This window comes from Streptopelia decaocto, assembly GCF_964273445.1.
Source record: "Streptopelia decaocto genome assembly, chromosome: 5".
Taxonomy (NCBI): Eukaryota; Metazoa; Chordata; class Aves; order Columbiformes; family Columbidae; genus Streptopelia; species Streptopelia decaocto.
Genome location: NC_138659.1, coordinates 71,036,966 through 71,060,337, shown reverse-complemented (window position 1 = coordinate 71,060,337; position 23,372 = coordinate 71,036,966). Strand labels below are relative to the sequence as shown.

At 42.8% G+C, this 23,372-nt stretch overlaps 1 protein-coding gene across 2 annotated transcripts in view; it reads right to left on the bottom strand.

The window, feature by feature from the left end:
• MGMT (O-6-methylguanine-DNA methyltransferase) overlaps positions 1–23,372 on the bottom strand; it is a 152,257-nt gene that overhangs the window by 107,862 nt on the left and 21,023 nt on the right. For both annotated transcript variants that reach the window (XM_082053791.1, XM_082053792.1), the window contains one exon: positions 22,974–23,113. In XM_082053791.1, the coding sequence (XP_081909917.1) occupies positions 22,974–23,113 (140 nt within the window). The remainder of the gene's footprint in view (positions 1–22,973; positions 23,114–23,372) is intronic.

The following is a 23,372-nucleotide window of genomic DNA, read 5'->3' as shown; positions in this document are numbered from 1 at the left end:
TGAAATGGGATGATTGCGCTTGTAGGGACATTCTTGTTAACAGAGAGTTAAAGAAACATCAGTGGTGGTGAAAGTAATCAGTCTAAAATATGTGATGTATAATAACAACCTTGGAAACATTTCTAACACGACTGGTAATGCTCTTCTCCTCTGCGGACCTGGTATTTGCCATTTCATCCTGTTTGCGAAATATCACAGAATGTTGGCAGTTTGCAGCCAAATTTTAGTTTCCTACCCCAAGTCGACAGAAACTGGAATTAAAAGCTCATTTCAGTAGCGCATTTGCATATTTTCTGTTCCGTTAGGTGCACACATACACACACACTTACACCAAAATATATATCTCTATATATTAATGGATAGTAATATTTTTATTGCATTTATGCCACGAGCATCTATCAACCGAATAAACTTTAAGCACATCTCGAAATGCTTGAGACAAAATTCCAATATTTCGATGCTCATGTTTTTTATTCAGCTTTCAGAACGGGGTTGGAAAATTGAGTTCAAAGGGTGTTTAGTACCCACACCCTCTGCAGCAAGAGCTCCCTTTCTCTCCTGTAGGTCCTGACGAGCTCAGCCCTAAATACCGGTCCTAACAGAACCAAACCCACCAAAACCCAGGAGCACCAAGTGTCCTGTGCCAGCATTTCTGCCAACCCCACATTGAAAACACCAAAATGGCAGCTCTGGCTCAATTTATAACCTACAAATCATTCTACACCAATTACCCTAAAAATAGGGTTAATAACAGGACATTCGGTTCATCGAATATTTTTCAACTCTATTGTTCAACAGCAGCTACGTTTTAAGTTCATATAATTTCTATGCAGCACCAGCAACACATCAGCTTTGCATTTACTGTACTGAACCGATACGTAGCACTCCAGAAGTTGCTCATCTGCATTTAAATATCCTTATGTCTCTTAAAATACTTAAATACATATTTTAGGGTGTTTAAACTGCAAGCTGCCCACTATCTTCAAATATCTATAGAACTAACAGTAGCGTTCTTAAGTTAGGAGTGACAAATACTAGAAAACCTCCACAATTTGGCTTCCATATCTCTGAATTGGTATTTCAGTGACAGATGTTTGTTGCGGCAAAAACCTCTGTCAGAACAAAATTAGGTGATCTATCATTTTAAGATATGGTCTTCATATACTGTTTACTCGAAGATATCACTTGCCTCAAGCCAATTTTGACCAAGAACATTTTGTGATATGGAAGTGATTTGTATATCATCATTTTTGTGATAAATGTAGCTCTTGAACACAAAATAACCCACTATTCCACAGTATTACAGTTAAAACTCCTTCACCAGTAAATCTGTACTACTGCTTTTATTACTACAAAGATACTGTATCTAGACTTCAATGTATTTCCCATTTTTATTCACTGAATAGGGTTGCCTGGTTTCCTGCCTTTACATCAGGGAGCTCAGTCCTCCCTCCCCGTTATGTACGGGGGATGCTCATCCAGTTTTGGGGGGCACGGGAGGAACCCATTGCAACGTGGACCTTTGTATTTGTCCCTGCAAACGGGGCAAGGGAAACACAATGAAATGCAAAACGTCTTCCAAAACGACAGCACGGAGAAGCAGGGGCTGCCATCGCTGTTCATGCCACATCCAAAATCAACAATTCCATTCCACTACCACTATTTTAGAAGGACCATCTGTCCTACCAGAGTCTAAACCCTTCGGATTCACGGATGATTGGAATAAATCAGCCTCCAGCTCAGCCCATCATCTTCCACAGCGGCAGCAGGAGAAGGGGACACGACACAAGCCAAGCAGGCAGGGCTGAGAACCACCACGAAACGCTGAAGTTGGACAAAACACAGGTATAGGTGGATGAGACAGAACAAGGGGAACATTCTTAAGAAGATCAGTAAAAACAAAGAGAAACATAGAATCATTTTGGTTGGAAGAGACCCTTAAGATGATCAAGTCCAACCATAACTGCCCCATGTCCTGAGAACCTCATGTCCGTCTGTCCAGCCCTCCAGGGATGGTGACTCCAGCACTGCCCTGGGCAGCCTGTTCCAATGCCCCACAGCCCTTTGGGGAAGAAATTGTTCCCAGATCCAACCTCAACCTCCCCTGGGCAACTTGAGGCCGTTTCCTCTGCTCCTGGCGCCTGTTCCTGGGGAGCAGAGCCCGACCCCCCTGGCTCCAAGCTCCTTTCAGGCAGTTCAGAGATCAGAAGGTCTCCCCTCAGCTCCTGTTCTCCAGCTGAACCCCCCAGGTCCCTCAGCCGCTCCATCACATTGTGCTCCAGCCTCATCACCATCACTAGACCTGGGAAACCATCTGAAATGGTCAAGTTCAGGACTTTCCACCACCTATGCAGAATCTGACACTTCTTCAGAAAACTAATTTGGTCCATGAATTATTATATAAGCCACTGAACAACCATAACTTAGTGGTGAGCTCTAGCTTCTATTAGCCTTGGGTTAATCTAAACCAAAGTCCTAGCAGAAGTGGGTCTAGTTTTAAACCCTTCCCAAAGTAAGAGCCAACCTAATGCTCATCAGACCCAGGGGACAACACCACTGTGCATGAGGACTGGTCCCTTGGCCATCAACTCACTGGATTTGCACTTGGCCTTGTCAGGCCTCACAGCAGAAAAGCTCAAGTCCAGAGGTGACTTGACTCCCCTCCCGCTCCATCACGGGAAACAACAGCTACTGAGGTTCTTTTGTTTGTTTAGAGAATCATAGAGCAGTTTGCGCTGGAAAGGACCTTGAAAGGTCTTTGAAAAGGACCTTGAAAAGCCTTTTTTGGGAGCTGTCCCTAAGCCACCAAGTCACACGTGGCTCCACCTGGAGGGACTTGCCTCAGTCCCTCAGCCAAGTTGCACAGAATCACATCAAGAGATCAGTCCCTTTCTTCTAGAACTGAAAAAGTCCTTATTAAAGGGTAGGATTGACCAACACCAGTAGAAATTCCTTACATCAGGCACGGTGTAGTTAAACCTTAATGCAGGGGAGTTAGTCTGAGTCTATAGTCTTCTGCTCAGGTCCACAGACCCACATGCCCCTCCTGGCTACCCACACATCTGGAACCATGACACATCTGCTCTCTGGTTTGCCCATCAACTACTAGACCAGGGCAATCAAACACCATGATCCACTATTTATGGAGCAAAAACAGTGTTAGGGGGGAAAATGATTTTAAACCTAGTTACAGCGGTAGGAGAACAGACTGGGAAACAAAAGAGGTTTATTGGGGGATGATGGGAAATAAGTCTTATCGTTAGGCTCTCAACATTTGAGAGTTCAGAGCTACAACACTAAGATAAATGAATTTAGAAGAACCACGAGTACTGTGGCCTTTGTTCCTTGCACAGGCTGAGATTTAAAATAGCACAGAGCAGGCTGCACAGCTAAAAACAGGACACTGCCGCCTACGCAGCTTATTAAACCTTCAACAGGTGTTAATTTTACTGCATGCCTATCAACAGTGGTCAACAAAAATATCTTTCAGACTGAGAACTGTGTGTAGGGAACTTACTAGTAGAAAGATTTTTATGCTATTTAATGACAAGTGCCCAACCTGCTGCTTGGTAAAGGAAAACTGGGTAGGTATTCCATGACATTCTGCTATAAAATAAAAGATCAGCTCAAGTGTAAGTTGGTGTTATCACTGATTACGCATCTAGAAAGCTCAGTGATAGACCAGGATTTGACTGTACCAGCAGATCAGAGCCCATGGCTGAAGGGGATGGAGTCATTAGTGTCAGTAGCAAGCCCAGGTTAGGCCGGGATTAACAAACCAGCACTATAACAGCTGTTAACTCCAGCACGCTGGAATACAAGACTGAACCTGCATCCTAAGAGCAGAAGTCACAGCACTCAGAATGCCTCAAATTAAAAATGCATATATATTAATTTTGTACAGTCTGAGGCAAAAAACTGGTATTACAAAGAAGACTATTTCAGTCTTCCCCCATGCAGGATTAGCAACAAATATACTGCGTGAGAGGATTCTTTTGATAGTATAATTCCAAGACTGCTGATTTAATATGATCCAATTTTCCTTTCTTTTTCAAAGTTGCAAGAAAAATGCGTGTATTACATCTTCTGATCTTTCCACTTGTTCAGATCAATGTGCGCGAGTCCTCGCAAAAGGGAAATTCTCATTCTTCATAACTTAAATGAGAAAAAATAATCACAATCATGTATCTAAAATATGCAATGATGTGCAAAAATGACAAATTTGGAAACTAAATATCAAAGTGTGTGTAAAGCCATGAAAGACAACATGAATTTTCCAATAGAGAAAAAGGCTTGAATTTTTACTTCTTGGGGAGTTCTGACCATGATTAGTTCACATCTGTCACAACTGTCTAAAACAGCAATTATTGCCTTTTGCTATTACATCAAAAAAACAAGACACCATGATTTGGCCTACAGCAACGTAACCACTGAGAGAAATCTTCGCTAGGGTTCAATTTGCATGATAAACTGTTGTTAACAGATACCATCTGTTTTTAAATTTAGTAAAAGGGCCCACATTATACAGCTCATTACAAATATTACTAACTCTTAGACAATGACTCTTGTAAAGTGTACATTGTAGCTAATGAAGTAGAAAGCTTAAACAACAAATCATTTACAAGTTTTTGTACAGGATTTCTAATGGAGGGAGTTCATAATCGTAGGAAAATGTAATCACTTATGTTAAGCAATCCATGGACCTAGTCAATGTAGCACAAACAGCTATTATGCAAAATTATGACATTAAGGGGAAAAAAAGACTATTGCAGACTTTGCATTTTACAATATCTGCTACACAGACTAATAACTTTGAAAGAATTAAACAGGTGAGACCCCACGCTTCCAGAATTGTATTTTGCCACCCAGCATCAAAAGCGAATTCAACCTGGGCTGAGATTTGCTGCCCTGAATTAGACCTGACACCAGTAACAAAGGGGATTCTGTAATGGACATCGGCTCCCACAATACGGTGCATTAATGGGCATCATGGTGAACATCATCTGTCAGGAATGGTCACAATAAAGATGTTCTACTGATTAATGTTCCACTAGGCCTGTATTTAATAATTTATATAATTTGTATTAACTTTAAAATTGCCATCACTATGGTGGACGTGGAAAAAACACAAACAATTCAATATAATAATTTTGCACAGGAAAACATTATGCACTGCAATTAAAATTGTTCGGTTCATACAGGAGCAATCGTTCAAGATTCACAGAGATGAATTATTGTGAAACAAAGCTGCGCATTTAAACAATATAATAAGGGAGTACTTCTAAGCGGTCATAAATACTTTATAAATTACAGAAATATTGGGTTTGGTATTAATGCATTTATATTCTTATCAACTGTGGCTTACAATATTATTCCCATAACAATATATGCTTCTATAAAATTAACAAACTTTTAAAATAACGACAGTACATTTCATAAAAAAGTATCCATTAATTTTTCTATACTTGGAACGAAGAAAGAGAAATAGTGATGCTACAGTACTAAAAACTGGTCATTCCATACTGATTCGGCTAATCCTTGTTTTTCTGCAAAGGCCTGAGCGCCCCTTCCCCAGCATTTCGCTGGGCGGGCATTGGTCAAGAATCTCCTACGCTGCCCTATCAGGATGATTAATGAAGCACCTTTTTCACAGAATGTCAGACTCTGCCTTTTTAACAACTGACCTTTCATAGAATACTACTGAACTCATAATTCCACTTTTGTTCAGTTTCTTATTAGTGGAGTTAAAATTAATACTTATGGGAATGATGGCTAAGGTGATGCACAGTAAATCTTAGAGCACATCAACCTTCTGCACCGACTACCAAAGGAATAGTATCTGCATTTGTCTAGTTCAATAGCATAAGTATTCTAGTAAAACTCTGTGTCCTTTTAAAAGACAAATTAGGTCAATATTCAACCCTCTTTCAAGTACAAAGCTGTACGTATGGAGAAAGACTTTCAAAGTTCAGATATCCTTGCAAAATAGTTAATGCCTACTGTACACAGTGCAGCAGGACAAAAAAACCCCTCTGTTTGAAGCTTCCGAGCCGATGCAGATGATGCTCGACATAAAGCTGTGCACAACCACACCCAGGTACAGCCACGCACCCCTCCGCACCCTCAGAAGCCGCATCTTCCAGCCGGGAGTAGCAACCCTGTGATTGAAGAAGTCACCCATCATGATAATCCCATTTTTGAAACCACTACCCTGTGAAGTTCTCCAAGGTGAACGAAGGACCGATGCCATGATAACCTTATTTCTGAAATCACTACCCTGAAGTTGTCCATGCTGAACAACATATATTGGTATATTTGAGGTTTTTAACATCCAATCCACTGTTACCAGACCTCCCGGGGAAAGGGAATGCTGGTGTAACATGGCATTAAAGTAGAATGACCAAAAGCCCAGATGTCACACATGAGCATCTACCTCCAGCACAACAATCAGATGACATGCCACCACCCTGCAGAGGACACCAGAGCTCCCCAGAGATGTATTCTCCCAGGATTACCATCACCTGCCATCCAGCCCTCCCAGCTCCATCATGAACAGCTACAAATCAGCCCTTGCTTGTGACAGACCACCACTGTCACCTACTCCTTCAACATCCCACAGCTGCGCTCTCTGTGAAAATCAACACCTCATTTCAGCTTCTTCACAGTCTCCTCCCTGCCCAGCCTGGTATTTTGTATTGTCCTTGTCCCCAGCAGCATGACAATGTGTCTGATCGGACAACTCCAGCCATCTGCACCACAAGACAGGCCAGCAAGGAGGGTCCAAAGCCTCCCAGTGGGCATCACCTCAACCTTCCTCTGGGAACAGGTTGTCCAGAGAGGTGGTGGATGAACCATCCCTGGAGACATCCCAGGCCAGGCTGGACGGGGCTCTGAGCACCCTGAGCTGGTGAAGATGTCCCTGCCCATGGCAGGGGGGAAGGGCCCTCCAACCCAAACTGTTCTATGGTTCTTTGATCTCCTGCAGCATCAGGAACACAACATATGGGGAAAACAATGGGGGCTTAGGCGCTATTTGCAGAACAGCAGCCAGCCTTCACGGGACCTGTAGTAAGTCCAAGAGATGGAGATATGATAATGCTGCTTCACTTCTCGGGGCTCGTGTGTCATTTGTGTCCCACGCTCAGCTCCTCGGCACAGCCAGTGTCCTCGTGCTGTGGCCAGAGCCCCCAATCCTGCTCACACCCCCAAGCGCTGCGGTCCAAAGGTGATTAAAAAGAGGTAACTGCACAAAGGAACTGAGAAAATGCTTGAGCAAAAGCTGCTCAAGTAGAATATGGTGGGATGTGTTCAGTTACAGGAGAACAACAACATTAAGGAAGAGTAAGAAATTAAATCTTCACTAAGGATACTCATTAACATAACCATCTATGTTTTTATGCCTCTTAAAAACACCGCCATCAACTCTCTTTCTTCAGTTTTACACATTAACATTGCTAAACCCAGAAGCTATCAGGCTACAGAGAGCTTTCTATCCTTGAAGATATTTTAAGATGATAAAGACGTAAAACTTTTTATTGGTACACGAAGATCAAAACACATGCTCTGGCAGCGTTGTGTCTGATGTCGAACGCTTAAGACATCACACAACTGGCAGCAAATCTGTTGTAAAACACGCAATAATATGAGCAAACTGCAGCCCAGTTTTCCTCTACATGTTCATTCACATTCGCATGGAGTCCATTCACACCCATTAGGAGGGAAGGCATCTGCATTATGGCTAAATGTTGTATCCTGCAGACAGAATGGCATTTGCACTGTTTCAACCCTTGCAAATCAACGGGGCCAGGAGGATTTCACCCTAAATGAGGTTTTCTGGAAGAATCCCAGAATGTCAGGGGTTGGAAGGGCCCTGTAAAGCTCATCCAGTGCAACCCCCCATGGAGCAGGAACACCCAGCTGAGGTTACACAGGAAGGTGTCCAGGCGGGTTGCAATGTCTGCACGGAAGGAGACTCCACAACCCCCTGGGCAGCCTGGGCCAGGCTCTGCCACCCTCACCGGGAACAAGTTTCTTCTCAAATTTAAGTGGAACCTCCTGTGTTCCAGTTTGCACCCATTGCCCCTTGTCCTGTCACTGGTTGTCACCAGAAGAGCCTGGCTCCATCCTCCTGACACTGCCCCTTTCCATATTGATCCCCAGGAATGAGTCCCCCCTCAGTGTCCTCTTGTCCAGCTCCAGAGCCCCAGCTCCCTCAACCTTTCCTCACACGGGAGATGCTCCACTCCCTGCAGCATCTTGGTGGCTGCGCTGGACTCTCTCCAGCAGTTCCCTGTCCTGCTGGAACTGAGGGGCCACAACTGGACACAATATTCCAGGTGTGGTCTCCCCAGGGCAGAGCAGAGGGGCAGGAGAACCTCTCTGACCTACTGACCACCTCCTTCTAACCCACCCCAGGTCCCATTGGCTTCCTGGCCACAAGGGCCAGTGCTGGCTCATGGTCACCCTGCTGTCAAAGAGGACACTGGAATGGAGCTCAACCTCCCCTTAGAGCTCAGTATTTTCCATGAGGTCAACTGGGTTGCAACAAAACTCTTCCATAACCTGAGACCCATGGAGATCTCCAGCTCCTGAGCAGAAAAATCCCCGTTCCTATAAGGCAACCTAATAGAATTCAGCTCCTTACCAGTTGAAAAGTTTTCTCAAGATGGAAAGCTAGTACTTGACAGGACTCCCAATTTACAAGTGCTGGGTGAATAAATAAAAAGTTATTTCCCAATTAACATACACAGATGTGTCTTCTGGAGTCCAAAGCAAAGCAGAGCTCTCAGTTCCACAACTACAGGCTCTGTCAGGACAGCACTTAAGTTGTGAGAGTTGAGAGTCAGCCTGGTCATCAATTATCCCAATTACTGTGGATTTTTGATAAAGTGACAGACCTAAAAGACAAGTATTGAGTGAACACAGTCACAATGTGACTGGAGACAAAGCAAAAATATCATACACAGAAGTGTCACAACCAGTAGTACTTTATTATTTCAGCAATGCTACTGTTTAATAAACTAGTAAATATGTGCTCATTCTGATAGTTCTTTTAAAGATTTCAATAAAACTAAGAATTAAGATGCACAGCAAGGTTTTGGAATGAGTATCAGTAAGCAGACCCATATCATTCAGAAATACCTTCAGTGATCTAAACACTAAACCCAACCAGACGCAGACAAAAATTCAGATCTGGCATGCTGGACTAAAAAAATAATAATAATAATAAATATTTTTTTAAAAAGCACTAAAAGTGAGTGTTTGGGTAACACTGCTTTCAAAGTGAGAAATTTCTCTGCACTTGCAGTTTTGCAGCCTGTGAAATAAACAGGATTCTAGATCCACATCCCAGGGAAGCTGAGTCCGGCTCACCCCAGCTGCGAAGGCAGCACTCCCAGCAAGCACAAAGTGTTATCAACAATGTACATCCCAGCTACTTTTTGTTTTCCTCCAGCTCCGTTATACCTTGGGGTTGTTTTTTGGGGCCATTTGGCATCTTTTTACTGCGATTTATCATTACTTCAGACAAAGGATTCTTTGTTATTTCTAAATTACCTGCATGCACTGGAAATCAAATCTATCACAATTTTTTTGTTGTTCCTGTATTCTTTTGTTGCCTGTTTTTGTTATTGCTGTAAGTTCTATGAACAAGAACTTTAAAACGTATTTCCCAGAGCAGACAGGAAGCGAGAACGCGGCATCGCAACCCTGAGGATATCCTCTGTTTCGCTGAAACATAAATCTCAAAACCCAGAGGATATCTGCATAAATGAAGAGCATCTGGACAGCCTCAGAGTCACAAGCAATATTACCCGGCGCACAGAAAGCTCCGGACCCGCAGGAGCTGATGGGTGATCCCGACCACCACCAGGAGAACCTGCAACCAACAGCGGAGCGGAGTGAAACGGGGACGTGGTTTGACAGGGATGGAGCGGGAAAAAACCCTCCCAAAATGTCCAGCTGCAAAAAGCCTTCAGAAGCCAGCGAGAAAAACCCCACTGATGAGCTCGGTGAGTTGGTTCTGCCACCATCAGCAGAAGAAACCACAGAAAATGAGACTGTTTTGAAGACATGGAGACGGGGGACAGGAACAGTGCGACCCAGACATCGGGTCAGTCTGGACTTTGAATTTTAGAGGCATAAACACAGACAGTTTCTATATTCTTCAAGTGTTCACATCGGCACTTAAAATTAGAACAAACTATTATCAGAGGTGAAGAACATTCATGAGCTGTGAAGAATGACTACTTCCAAATTGAGGTATTACATCACAAATTGCCTTAATATAAGCTGATTTATATTTATGGCCAAGTTTCATACAACGTTTAAACTTTCAAGAACTCCTCCCAATTCAGATCATCTAACTTAAAGAGTTTTTTAAAGAAATAAGGCAGGAAATATTCTTCATCCTCCTTCTCCTTTATATCCAGGCATCTACAGCTCAGGCTGTTAGTGCAGTTATCCATCACAAGAGGTCTTCTCCAAGGTGTATTTTGGTCAGCATAGCTAAATCACAGCCCCTATCCTGGACCTTTGCAGGACGTGTGTCTGAAACTTGAAAACTAAGCCAATTGCCCAGACTGCATGGTAAGAACAATCCATGGAATCCTACATTTTCTTATGGTAGGCAGGCTGCCGACTTGGTTCTGCACACGTGAGGAGAAATGTCAACCTGTCCAGTAGCGCAGTCCAATGAATGTGGCAAAAAGTTGTATTTTCCAACGCTTTCTTTCCGGCTCTGGAGAGGTTTTCCATCGGGAGTACAAACTGGTCACCATTTGTGCAGCTAAAACTCCATTAGCAGGTTCCAAATATCATCCCTTATCATCGGAGCCAAGCTGGCACCAAGCGCCGTGTCTACCCAGCATCTCCCAGATAAAGTATCTGCTTGTGGATGTATATTTTAAATAAGTACTATATGCACCTTCATATAAAACAAACTCATCCAGCCCTCAAAGACCACGTACCACTGCTAAAACATCACCACAAGCAAGATGCACAGAGGGACTATGTTAATAATCACCTGAAGACAAGTCAAACCCAGCCGTGGAATGGCAAAACCAAGGGTACACGCACCCAGGAGGAACAAATGAGAAGAGAACAATCGACTGATAATCTAAAGTACAAAGTGATTCCAACTTCACCTCGTTACTTCTTGCTCTGAACTAGCACAGCATAAAGGTCCTCTGCAATAGTTATGTTTCACGCCAGACAGTCCTTACATCATGTATAAATCCAGGTTATTATGAAGTTCCTTAGGAAAATAAAATACAACTTAAAAAAATCTCTTAGTATGAATGACAACTTACATATTAGCAGACTACAACAGTAAGTCTCTCCAATATCAAAATTAAGAAACTGATAGCTCTTCAAAAACTCATTTGATTAACTGATCACCGGGATTGCACATTTTCTGTCTACATCTGATACATTCACTCAGAAGTTCAGGAGCAATCAAAACGCTTTTATCACCAGCAAGCACCCATTTTAATAAGCAAAGAGGCAATTGTGTGTATTTATCACTTGAAGGATTATATGCAGTAAACAACCTTAAATTCTTCAACAGCCAATAGGAACTTATTTCTGCTTAACCACAATGTCTGAGAACTAGCAAAGAGAAATCTACAGGATATTTATCCTTAGAATTATTCTCATTTCATCCTTTAATGAATATCTTAAGGAATCGGGGAAAGTTAGATTTAAAGACTACATAGTGAAGCAACTACTGATAAGGTGAAGGAAACCATCCTAACACAGAATAGATGGAACAGTTGGCATTCTTTCCTGGTGAAGAGGTAATTCTGATCATGAATTAAAACTCAAATATTCAGACTTGTTTTCAGGAACCCAAGGAGGATGCGGTTCCATTGAGCACCGCATTGCCATTCCCTTCTTGCTCCATTTGTGAGGAGCTCTGTGAGTTTAACACACGCTGCCTTTGACTCTTCTGTGAGTTCATTCCATCCAGCACCGTCCAAGGAACTGTGACAACAACGAATACAGGCCAAGAACTGATGTCCTCTACCCCACGCTTACCCCAAAAAACAGTGGATTTGGAACAGATTCAAAAGAGAAACATTCCCAAACTATCATTTTGCTTGTTTTGGTGAAACGAAGTGACACCATAAGAAAGAAGAAAACGAAAACAATCCAAACACAGTAAGGTGGTCTCTGCTCCTAGAACACTAAGCTCAGTCAAAGGAGGTTCATCAAAAACATACCAGGGATTTCTGGAGATAAATTATTTAAAAGCAAGCAGAATAACTACACTGTTGGAAGAAGTTTTACTTATTAATTTGTTTAAATTCAGGTATTACAGCAGACACAAGGCAGGATATCCACACAAACCAGCAGCAGATAGGATGGTGATCGTTCCCACCTTCTGCCCTTCTGCTGCCTCCCATGGCACACAATGAGGTATCACCAGCCAAAAAATACCCCTTGATGTGAATCTTTAGAAAAACACATGCATGTACAAACACGTTTATGCAGCACACCCTCCCATGACAAGTTTCCATATTGTGTACTTCGAATCTTGTATTTCCTACAGCAACTTTGAAGTGAGCATCTGATCAGGACCACAAATCCACTGCCCTGGATACTCATCTCATTTGCATTGCTTCCTATTTCATTTTAGTTTCAATAGAAATCAAAACCCATTGATCAAAATTAGTTTCTTCTGCAGATTTTAAGAAAGGAATTGCAAAACCAGCCTGTCATATGTTAATATCACCAGGGCTTGGGGACAATGTATCTTCAAGAGCAAAGCTCCAGTTCAGTGCTTTACATAAATGTTCTTATCAATGGTTGTTTTCAGGGTGTCCCAATGCAACCACAGGCTGCCAGGATGATCCTGGAGAGAAAGGACCCCAGGAAACAGCCCAAGCCATCTTCCCCTTACCTGGGTCCATGGTCACCAGGAGCTGCATGTTCTCCTTGTTTGATCTTTGACACAGCAGCAGAAACTCTTCTTGTTGCCTTTCACATCCCTTTTTCACTCCAAACTCCAGCTGAGGTTTCACTTTCTTGACATCATCCCTACGAGCCTGGGCAGTATTTCCTAAATCCTCCTTTGCATCCAGAGTCTCACAGCCCAGCCAAGGCTGCCACCAACCCAACACCCACAAACTGTTCCTCCCAATTACTGAGCAGCAGACCCTTGGCTCCCCCATCCAGGGCCACGCGTCAAAGAGTCCTTGATGTCCTCCAGAAAGCATCTTGAGAGCTTGGATCCCACTATGCTGCCTATTCATGAGATTGCAGGGAGGCTGAAGTCCAACCCCAACCATTCTGTGATCCTGTTTGGAGACCCCAGTTGTTCAAAGGTGGCTTCCACGGTTCATAGCAAACTCCCACCATGTCACTTACTGGCTGGTGGCCTGGAGGAGCTCAGTTGCTGCCTATTAGTTTCAATTACTGCTTATCACACATTTGAGGCTTTAAAACTTTCAGAACATTTTAGAAGAACTACATGGGAGATGTACTGAAGCCAAAGTTCCCAGATCTCAACAAAAATCAGACACTTCAAATTATCCATGACAACACAGTTTTAAGTCACCGCGTTCCCAGGAGCAGCTCCAGACCCAGAGATACCCACAGCAAAAGGAAAACCCAGAAGCTCAAGGCTTCCAGGAGAACCCAATACAGAAACCTGTACTAAACATTTAATACAATCAGCAATTATTCGTAAGTGTCTTTTTCTGGATAACTTTTCCACTGTGTGATCCCAGTGAGAAGACAACATGAGATGCTGCTTTTGAATAAGTTACACATTCCCCTTGCTTTACTTGAACAATGCCACCACTATTAATATTTTCACCCTCCAAACCAGCACAAGCCTCCCAAAGAAAAAGTCCTTGACCAAAATATCAGAGGATATTAAACTGAGAAGTGATCTACTGATGCAAATCATTAAATCTATTTGCATTTGCTTACTGAACCCTAACACAGAAATTAAACTACATAGTGTGGGAAAAGAGCTGGTTTTGCATGGTTAAAAGGAGACATCTTGGAAGATCCAAGCTCTATGTCATTAATTTTCCTTCTTCCCCTCATTAACAAGTAAAATGTTTTCACTGCTTGAAAAGTTTTAATAAATAGGAAAAAGCAGGGCAGCTGACATAAGTTTTTAATGTAATATACAAGAGCTTTTAATATTTTTACATATATTAATGTAAAAGCTAAAAATAAATGTTAAAAGGTTACATTTGTGGAAAAAAAAAAATAAAAACAGCATTTAGAGTTACAGGAGAAGGTTTTCAAATTTAACTCTTTCTTTGCCAGCACAGCGTTCCGAAGGTCATTCCCAATGCAACTGAAAATCAATGTAACGGCCAAGCCGAGGCCTCGCAGAAGCCACATGTGCTCAGGACACATTTCCCTGGCAGCTCCGCGCTCCGGGGACATTTACTGGGCTCTGTCCTACCCAGTTACACACCTGCAAGTCCCTTTGCACAAGAGAACTGCGGGAGGAATTTCACAGTATCACAGTATGTTTGGGATTGGAAGGGACCTCAAAAGACCATCTAGTCCAATCCCCCCATGGAGCAGGAACACCCAGGTGAGGTCGCACAGGAACATGTCCAGGCGGGTTGGAATGTCTCCAGAGAAGGAGACTCCACAACCCCCCTGGGCAGCCTGTTCCAGTGTCTGTCACCCTTACTGAGAAGAAGTTTCTTCTCAAATTTAAGTGGAACCTCTTGTGTTCCAGCTTGATCCCATTACCCCTTGTCCTATCATTGTTTGCCACCGAGAAGAGCCTGGCTCCATCCCCATGGCACTCACCCTCTACATATTTATGAACATTAATAAGGTCACCCCTCAGTCTCCTCTTCTCCAAACTAAAGAGACCCAGCTCCCTCAGCCTTTCTTCATAAGGGAGGTGCTCCACTCCCTTAATCATCTTGGTTGCCCTACGCTGGACCCTCTCCAGCAGTTCCCTGTCCTAATTTCCAGAACAGAATTTCCAGAACAGCTATAATTAGCACAACCTGGTGCTAATTAGTATGAGATCTTTGCAAGTTTTCCTGCAAATGCATGAACCCAAGTAGCAAAAAAACCCACAAAACCAGCACCAAACCCCAAATAACACGCACTTCCCAAAGACCATCCAGTGCTCTGCTCACAGCATCGGCATGGTCAAGGCTCCCCCGGTAGAAATCAGGCACTTCTCAGCAAAATACTTCTTATGATTCAATTCTATCACTCAAGGAGAGCTGCAAGAAGGGTTCCTGTTATCCAGAGGGGTGCTCGTACTTATACCACACTGTTGAACCCCAAAACAGCTCCGTGGCTTTAAATTATTCTCAGCGTTATCTATGTATCTAGATTTTTTTTGGAGGACTGGAGAAGCCTGGGAAGAAAACCAAGCTGAAGAGCTGCACTACTTGGGAATGCCCACTCATTCTGATCCATAATAGAAACATAATCCATGTCATTACGCAGCCCATTTTCCCACCTTTACAGTGAGGATTCTCAATGGAAAAATGCTCCAGTGCATTAATCTGCCCCGGCACGAGAAGTGGAAAAGGTGCCGCTCATGGCCTGAATTAGGGCAGAGCTACCGAACACACACCAGGCACCGCGTCTCCGGCACAGCACCGGGCACCAAAACATTTCCTTCCTAAACTTCCCAAAGAGACAACGCTGCACAGACAAATTCTCACACTCTTCTTCAGCAGAATTGTTTTTCATCACTATTACAGCTTTACATCTTCCACACTGCAAATAAACCCATCATCTCCGCGGTATTTTCAAGTGGGTGTCTGCACAAGTTATATTATCTAATACAGTCCGTTGTTACTTTTGCCATTTGAAAATATCACCACTGTAAAACGCGCTCACTGGGTTGTTGGAACATTTCTGGCTTTAGAAGTGTTGGCCAAACCATCGAGGTTTACAAACACACAGCGCTTGAGCACAAAGGTTTCTGTTGTGCACACCCAAACGGGTCTTCTAGCACTTGGACATGGTGTTAACATTAAAGGCTTCAAAATAGCAGATTATTACCATAAAAAAGGATGTTTCCTTTTTTTTTTTTGTAAAACAGAGCCCTCAAATAAACCAAACCACAGCCATGAAGATTACAAAACCCACTCTATTTGGATCTGTAACAGCGTCTTGGACAGGTGAACAGAAATACAGCAGCGCTGTCAGACAAGTAACACATGTAAGGTCTGGAACTGATCACAGCAGAGCTGCTCCAGATTCGCTTCAAATGAAGAGAAAGAGGAACGTGGGTTTTGCCAATTGTGCAAAATAAAGTTCCCCATCCACCGCTGACAGTGAAACTTACCCCGCAAACCACTTCCAGAAACGCAGGAAACTACATATTTCAGCTGTACTACATGTAAGGTTTTGACAAAGTCTAAACGTCTTCCATGTTCATTTTGTTTAGGCTTCCGAAACACTACAATAACAAGTTTCCTTATCTCAATGCAGCATAAACAATCTGTAGCACGTCCACAAGAAACCATGAAAACACCCAGCCCAGTTTATTTTTAATAAAAGGAGGACTATGCTATATAATAACTCTTCCTGCCACATCCATTGCATCTGCTGAAATAAAGATTGATGCCTGGATATTTGTAGACACTTCTACCACAGTAGGTAATATTTCTTTCTAGTGGAATTTTGAAGTAATTTGAAGTAACAGGCACCATCTTCCTATTAAGGCATCTGCATGTTCTGCTTTAAGTGGCAGAAAGCTCAAGGAGACCTGTGAAAACAGTGCCACGAGTTCACAGATATATAGAGACAAAAGGTTTGAAGACAGACATGTAGGACTGGGACCTTCTCCCTTTGGTGACTCTTCTACACAGGTGCCCCCAACACGCTTTCCCTTTGCTCATCGACACATAAATCAAGACTTTCAGGACGGTGAAGGTTTAAAGCACACGAGAAGCAGCCTAGAGACCAGACCAACGCAGAGCACGTGTGTATTACTCCCCAGTTTCAAATGAACAAACATTAAATACCGTGTGGGTTTTGCTCCACGCATTGAGCATCACCCCAGAAGGACCAGGTGCTCTCCAAGCCAAAGCACCACTTGGAAGCCTTTGAGAACAAGTTATCACAGAAGCAAAGAACACGTGGAGCCATCCAAGCCCTTCACCTAGTAGCTACTAAAGCATTTAACACACTCGGATCAAATGCTGACTGTATCTCTAACCTAATCTGTTTGTATTAACGCCTAAAAAAGATCCATCTAATGAACCATTTCCCAGTCACTGTAAACAGTAATTAAATACATTAAACTATCAAAAAAAGGAAAGTGCCATGCAAAACATACTTTGATCATTGATAAGTGCTGTCAGCTCGGCTGATTACAGTATTTCCAAGAGCCAGTGCTCTGTTCCAGGTGGCAGGAATGCAATGCATCGGGGCCTGTCCACAAACGATTGGGGTTTTAAGCGCCTCCCTCCACGCGGGCAGGAATTCCACCCTGCACAGGGCAAACGCTGCTCCAGTGCTGGATAAACATGATTTTCCAAAAACTAGAGAGGTGTTGAATTTTAATCTTATTACTCGTAAAGTCCATAAACTGCATGCAGACTGCAGGATGACTCTACATGGACTCTGGTCTTGGTCTTTGACATAACCAGCAGTAGGGCTTTACTTACCCAAGAGCAATGGCTGTAAATGAACTACCCATGGTGGGAATCGAGCTTCAACAGCGGCAACGTCAGGCTCTGCAGAACAGCAGAACCCAGCAGTTTGGTTCCACCAGATAATCACAGAATGTGAGGGATTGGAAGGGACCTCAAAAGGTCATCTAGTCCACTCCCCACACACCACAGCTTTGCTAAAAAAGCAACCAAGAGCCTACGGAGCCCACGCTACCAGCAGCTGGAGTTTCAGCAGGACACCCTTCCCCTCCCTGCTCCCACTCTGCATTTAGAGATCATCCCCAAACCATTCATTCTTTACTAAACAGATGTACTTTCATCTGGGTTTTATATCCATACCATTTTAATTGGAAAAATCTCCGCTGTTCCACAATAATTTGAAGGAAGAACTGCCTGGAGATGAGCAGCACCTCTTGAAGCTACACTGCCAATAAACCTCTGGTCACATAAGTCTCATCAGATGTTCACAATAAACCAGAAATCTGTTCAAACTCAAATCTACCTCAGTCAGTTTTCAGCACACCCCTGAGCTCCGCCTAAGTTTCTTAGGCTTGGCTGATGCTCGTTGAGGAAACCAGGAGCGGCACTCTCTCCCCCAAATTCTTCCCAATTGTGGCATCAAAGTGAGATGTCACTCATGACAAACTTTACAGTAAGAGGAATAAAACAGTTGGCAAAGTTGACATTTCAACCATCATCACTGGCTATGATTAAATATCTCAGAGATGAGCAGAGTGGTTCACACCTCTCCAAGTTATTGTTCTGGGCTTTCATCAGGCTCCCGTACACATCTGCTTCCACTTGAGGTTTTCTTTGAACCTGTAATAGCTGGAAACCTGTTTAAACAGAGATTCTGGACAGTTTCTGATAATGTTAAACTGGCAGAGACCGACTGAAACCCTGGCGAACTTCTTGAACTGCAGATTCACCCATAAGAGGTTGAGACAAATTAATAACACAAGATCAGCCAAACTGGCTCCTTGTTCCTCCTCCTCTGATCTCCCTCAGGAAGAGGCAGGGAAGTGAAACACTATAAAGAAACTTGCAAATAACCTGTAAGATGGGACCATGCTGCTTCCAGAAGAATCTCTTCTGAAAAGAGCATGAAAAGAAGGTTGGGCACCTACAGCACCAGGAAAAGGCCCATTTTGGCCACTGAAGCAATGGTGAACCAAGTCAACCTGGCAGCCTCACTTACCAGAAACACGCACGAAATGCCAAATCTTCTCAAATTTGAGAAGCAGGAGCTCCCGACCCAGGGGGTGGTTGTCTCCAAATCAACCCCATCTTACCCCAACACCAGGTCCAAGGATCAGAGCCAGCCCAGCTAAGCTTTTAAGGGCAAAAACTCAACTCCTCAACCCTACACCCCATGGTGCATGTCAACATTAGCGTGACCTGGATCCGTGCCACTAATCAGACAGCAAATTTAACCCCCATTTCCCATGCAGGCATCACTACGCGGTCACATCTCACAAATACGGCAGAAATATTTTTAGTGCACTGAAGGGATCTGAACACCACACCAACAATGTTCAGTTTCCCATTAGAGTGCAGAGTCATGGCAGTTCTCCTGTTGTGTTGTTTTTCCCAAAGCTACCACCAATAATACCAGATTTTCTCAACAAAATGGAGAGAGTGTATTATATCACTGCCCTTGCCTATTGGGACCAGTTTCTTCCCCAAAGGGCAGTGGGGCATTGGAACAGGCTGCCCAGGGCAGGGCTGGAGCCACCATCCCTGGAGGGCTGGACAGAGATGAGGTTCTCAGGGACATGGGTTACTGTTAATGGTTGGACTTGATCTTGACAGTCTCTTCCAACCAAAACAATTCTGATTCTTTCACTAAAACCCTGCAGTTGCCACTTTATTTCCCTGCGTTATCACTTACACAGGCCATACAACTGCACTGGGAACTCCAGGGCAATTCCCCGAAGGAACAAGGAAATTCTTGAAAGAATTTGGATTTTTGCAACACAAGGGAAAAACTCTTCCTTGCTGCCCCCCGCAACTGCCAAGTCAACGTCCCATATTGCCAAAGTGTCTTCTGCTGTAAATGTTTAGCCCAGAAAATACAAATGTGGTTTCTGTTACTGGGAACAAAGTCACAACTGCGACCCCCTGTTCACCCAGCAGATAATTTATCCCGGTGACTCAGGACTAAAACGAGGGTGGGAACATCGCAGCCAACAGCGGAATAATGAAGAAAACCAATTCTGAAATGTCGGGGCTTGTAAAGACACTCAGAAGTATAATGGCAGTAAAAAAGTGAGGTTATTCTTTTGGACACGAGCAAAAACAGTTAAACATTTGCAGTATTTCAGGCGGGAGTACTGAAGGAAAGAGAACCTCTTGATCAAAATTCATCTTTGTTTTTGTATATAGCGGAAGAAAAACTATAATAGCTGATATAGTACTAAATATGTATATCCTGTATGTATACTTACACACATATATATTGCACTTTATTAATTGACAATGCCAGCCTGAATAATAAATGAACCAGTCAATCCGCAATTTAAATGCTAAAATAGAAATAAGTGATTTCAAGTTCCTGCTTTAAGAAATAAGCGATGTCGAGATGCTGGTTTAAGTCAGGCGATTGGTAACACGGCACTTACATTGCACAACAGTTAGAAACAATTGTAGTTACCCTTCGGTAAAGTTAAACTTTCACAATCGTATTTAGCTGAAAGTCTTCATGTATGTATATGAAATTTTATATACACAGACATATATTTAAAACACAAATAAAACCTCTTCCTCCCCAAACAGAATCCATCCTGCCGTGACGTGCTTTGACTTTCAAACTGCCGGCTTCGCGAGAACCGAATAACCTTAGGTTATTACAATTAGTTTCATCTCATTAATAGATCAATTTCTTTCAAGCATACTGAAAACTGAATTTTACTTTGTTGCTTCTCCTTCCAGGCTACATTATAGTCTGTGTTCTTAAGTTTTAAGGAGAGCGGTCACAGAATGGTTGTAATCTCGGGTGATTAATTGCACAGTATTCTACAAGCTGTAAAACAGACAAAATCCCCACAAAGCGATTATGCCATTAACCAGCGCTCTTATCAGATTTCTCTACAACCAGCAGGTTTGTCTGACTGATTACAAGTATTTATATATTTCAAAGGTTTACTTATTTGTTTAAAAAAAAAAACTAAAATCTATATTGATTGTTACATGCAATTCTACATGTAAAGTCCCGAGCACCGTGGAGCAGAATACCAATATTTATTACCAGACTTGTGCTCATTATGGTTCCCTCCAACAGGAGTCCATTAAAATCAATTTTTATGTTTCTTACATTTTTTTTCCCTACCCAATGTTCTTCCCATAGTGTTTATTACCCAGTTACAAACACTGGGCACTGCTTTGCTTTTATTTTATTCTGTTGAAAATAATGAGGCCGGATTTAACAACTGTTCACCGGCGATGAGTACAAGAGATTAAATGTTATACTTCAGTACAAATATTTACACACGGCTTTAAAATTTTTAGAACTTTATCATCGGTAAAGACAAAAGCAAGTCCCACCCTCCACTTCTTCAGATGTAAATTCTTAAAGTAATTGCAAGAGTATTCTGCTTATCATTAACATTTGAACTGCTCTTGAGTAATATTCCGCCTATAAAAGAACAATTTGTGCATCTAACTTATCAGATCGCATGATTTAAGTGCTACCAAGATGCCACCAAAGGCTCAATGCTTCTGGGAGGCCAGGAAATCATCTCAGCGCTGAGAAAACTGAAATGTTTCCTGGAAAAAGGTCTGTGTGCCTGAAAGATCCACTTCTCGCCTCTTCCCCACCACCACTTGCTCTGAAGTTACTCACTGTCCACACAAATTTGGCTCAGAAAGGAGGGAAACCACCCAGGGAAACGGGAAACCCCAGAGGTACAGAAATCACTGATCTTCACTCTAATTTCTCCAGGACAGCTACACAAACACACCCAGTACAATAACACCTCCCCATCCACCTTCTCGGCCTCTATTAATTAAGAGCCTGTAATTATTTTCTTCCAACGATCTGCCATTTCACTTTGAGATTGTATTTTTTTAGCATCCACAACTTCATGACAATTTGCCTTCAGCTTTATTTTCATGCAATTCCATTTACATCTAACGATATAAAGCACACCACACAATTCCTTGTATTTGTCACCTTTGATAAGCACAGACCCTTTTCCTACTATTTTCCTACTACTCTTCCACCCACTCATTGACTTTTCCTCTTCTCAAGGGTGAAGAGTCCTCGTCTGCTCAGCTGTTCTTCATGAAGATGCTGCTCTACAGCAAAGGCTTATCCTCAATGCTGCTGTATTTCCATCCCAATACCAAAACATGAAGAAACTGAAGTGCTTATTTCCATATCACCAGAGTTGGCAAAACTGGCAAATCCAGAGGCTTGAGGGGTTTTATATGGGAGGCAAAAACATTTCAACCAGAATGCACGTTATGCTTCATATTCCTGATTAATTTTACACACGCTTAAGTGGATAATAAAATAGGAGGATGGGAAAGGAGAAACACCACAAATCAGTGGAGAATTTCAGAAGCAAAAAGGATAATATGGAGAGATTGGAAGCCAAACCTGTTGGAGTCTTGTCAGAAGCAGCTTTGCTATAACAGATTGTGCCAAAGGCTGCCAATGATATTACCAACAACAGCTCAAGAATCTCACCTTCAATAAGTAGTATTAGTAACTTCCATTCTGGCAGAGGAATTTGGCACCTAGTAACGTTGAAGTAATTTGGTGTTGCATCTAAAAAGTGTCACCGAGCATTTCCTCACAGACAAGGGCAAGCACAGAGCAAAGATGAGAACAGGACAGACTGACGTCAGCAGAACGAACAGCACTTCTATTCAACACTGAAATGGACCAATATGTCCTCCATCAGCCCTGTATCTGAGACATCACCTCCGCTGCCACATAAATCATCTCTTCTGAACTTCAGAAGGCATTACAGGTGTGCAGAACGAACTGAGGCTCTCACAAGTAGCACACAGCAATTAAAACTATCATTTAATCCTAGTTTTGCCTGTTGGAACATACATATCTAGATACAGGTCCGCAAAATCTGCACAGTACACAAGGAGCTCTTACTCCTCAGTGACATCTACACACGTCCAAAATTAGGGGCAGCATGTACTTTCAAAACCTACAGTAAAAATGCTTTAAGAGAAATGCTCTAAAATAATTGACGGTGCAGCAGAGAAAGAAAAAACAAATGCATTTTGGAGTAAAACCAGGTACATGTAGTCACATCTTGGACCCTCTGGGCAATCTCTTTGCTCTAGCACATCCATAAACGTGGGATGGAGAGGACGTGAACTCACCTGCTGGGCAGCACACTGGGCTGGGGCAGTTTGATCTCATGTAGACCCATTTCACAGCCCGATATCTCGAGCTTTCCCACCGGGCTGAGCAGAACCGCGTGGCGCTCCGTGCACCCAGATCCTCCCTCTTCGGCCACCGCCTGTTGAGAAAAACAAACCGCTCTTTAATCACACATGTTTTACCAAGAGACGCTCATCTAGAGCTATTTTGAGTGGGTTTTGAAAGTCATTTTTTTAAAAGGCAAAACCCAGCGTACTTTGAGTTTCCTCAACTATGGCTTTGACTTCCAAAACTCCAACTTCAAGTGATCCATCCTAAAAAATCAGCATCTAAGTCAGTCTTAAAAAACATGTTAACTAGCAAAATAGTGACCTATGTAAAAACATCAAGTAGTATTA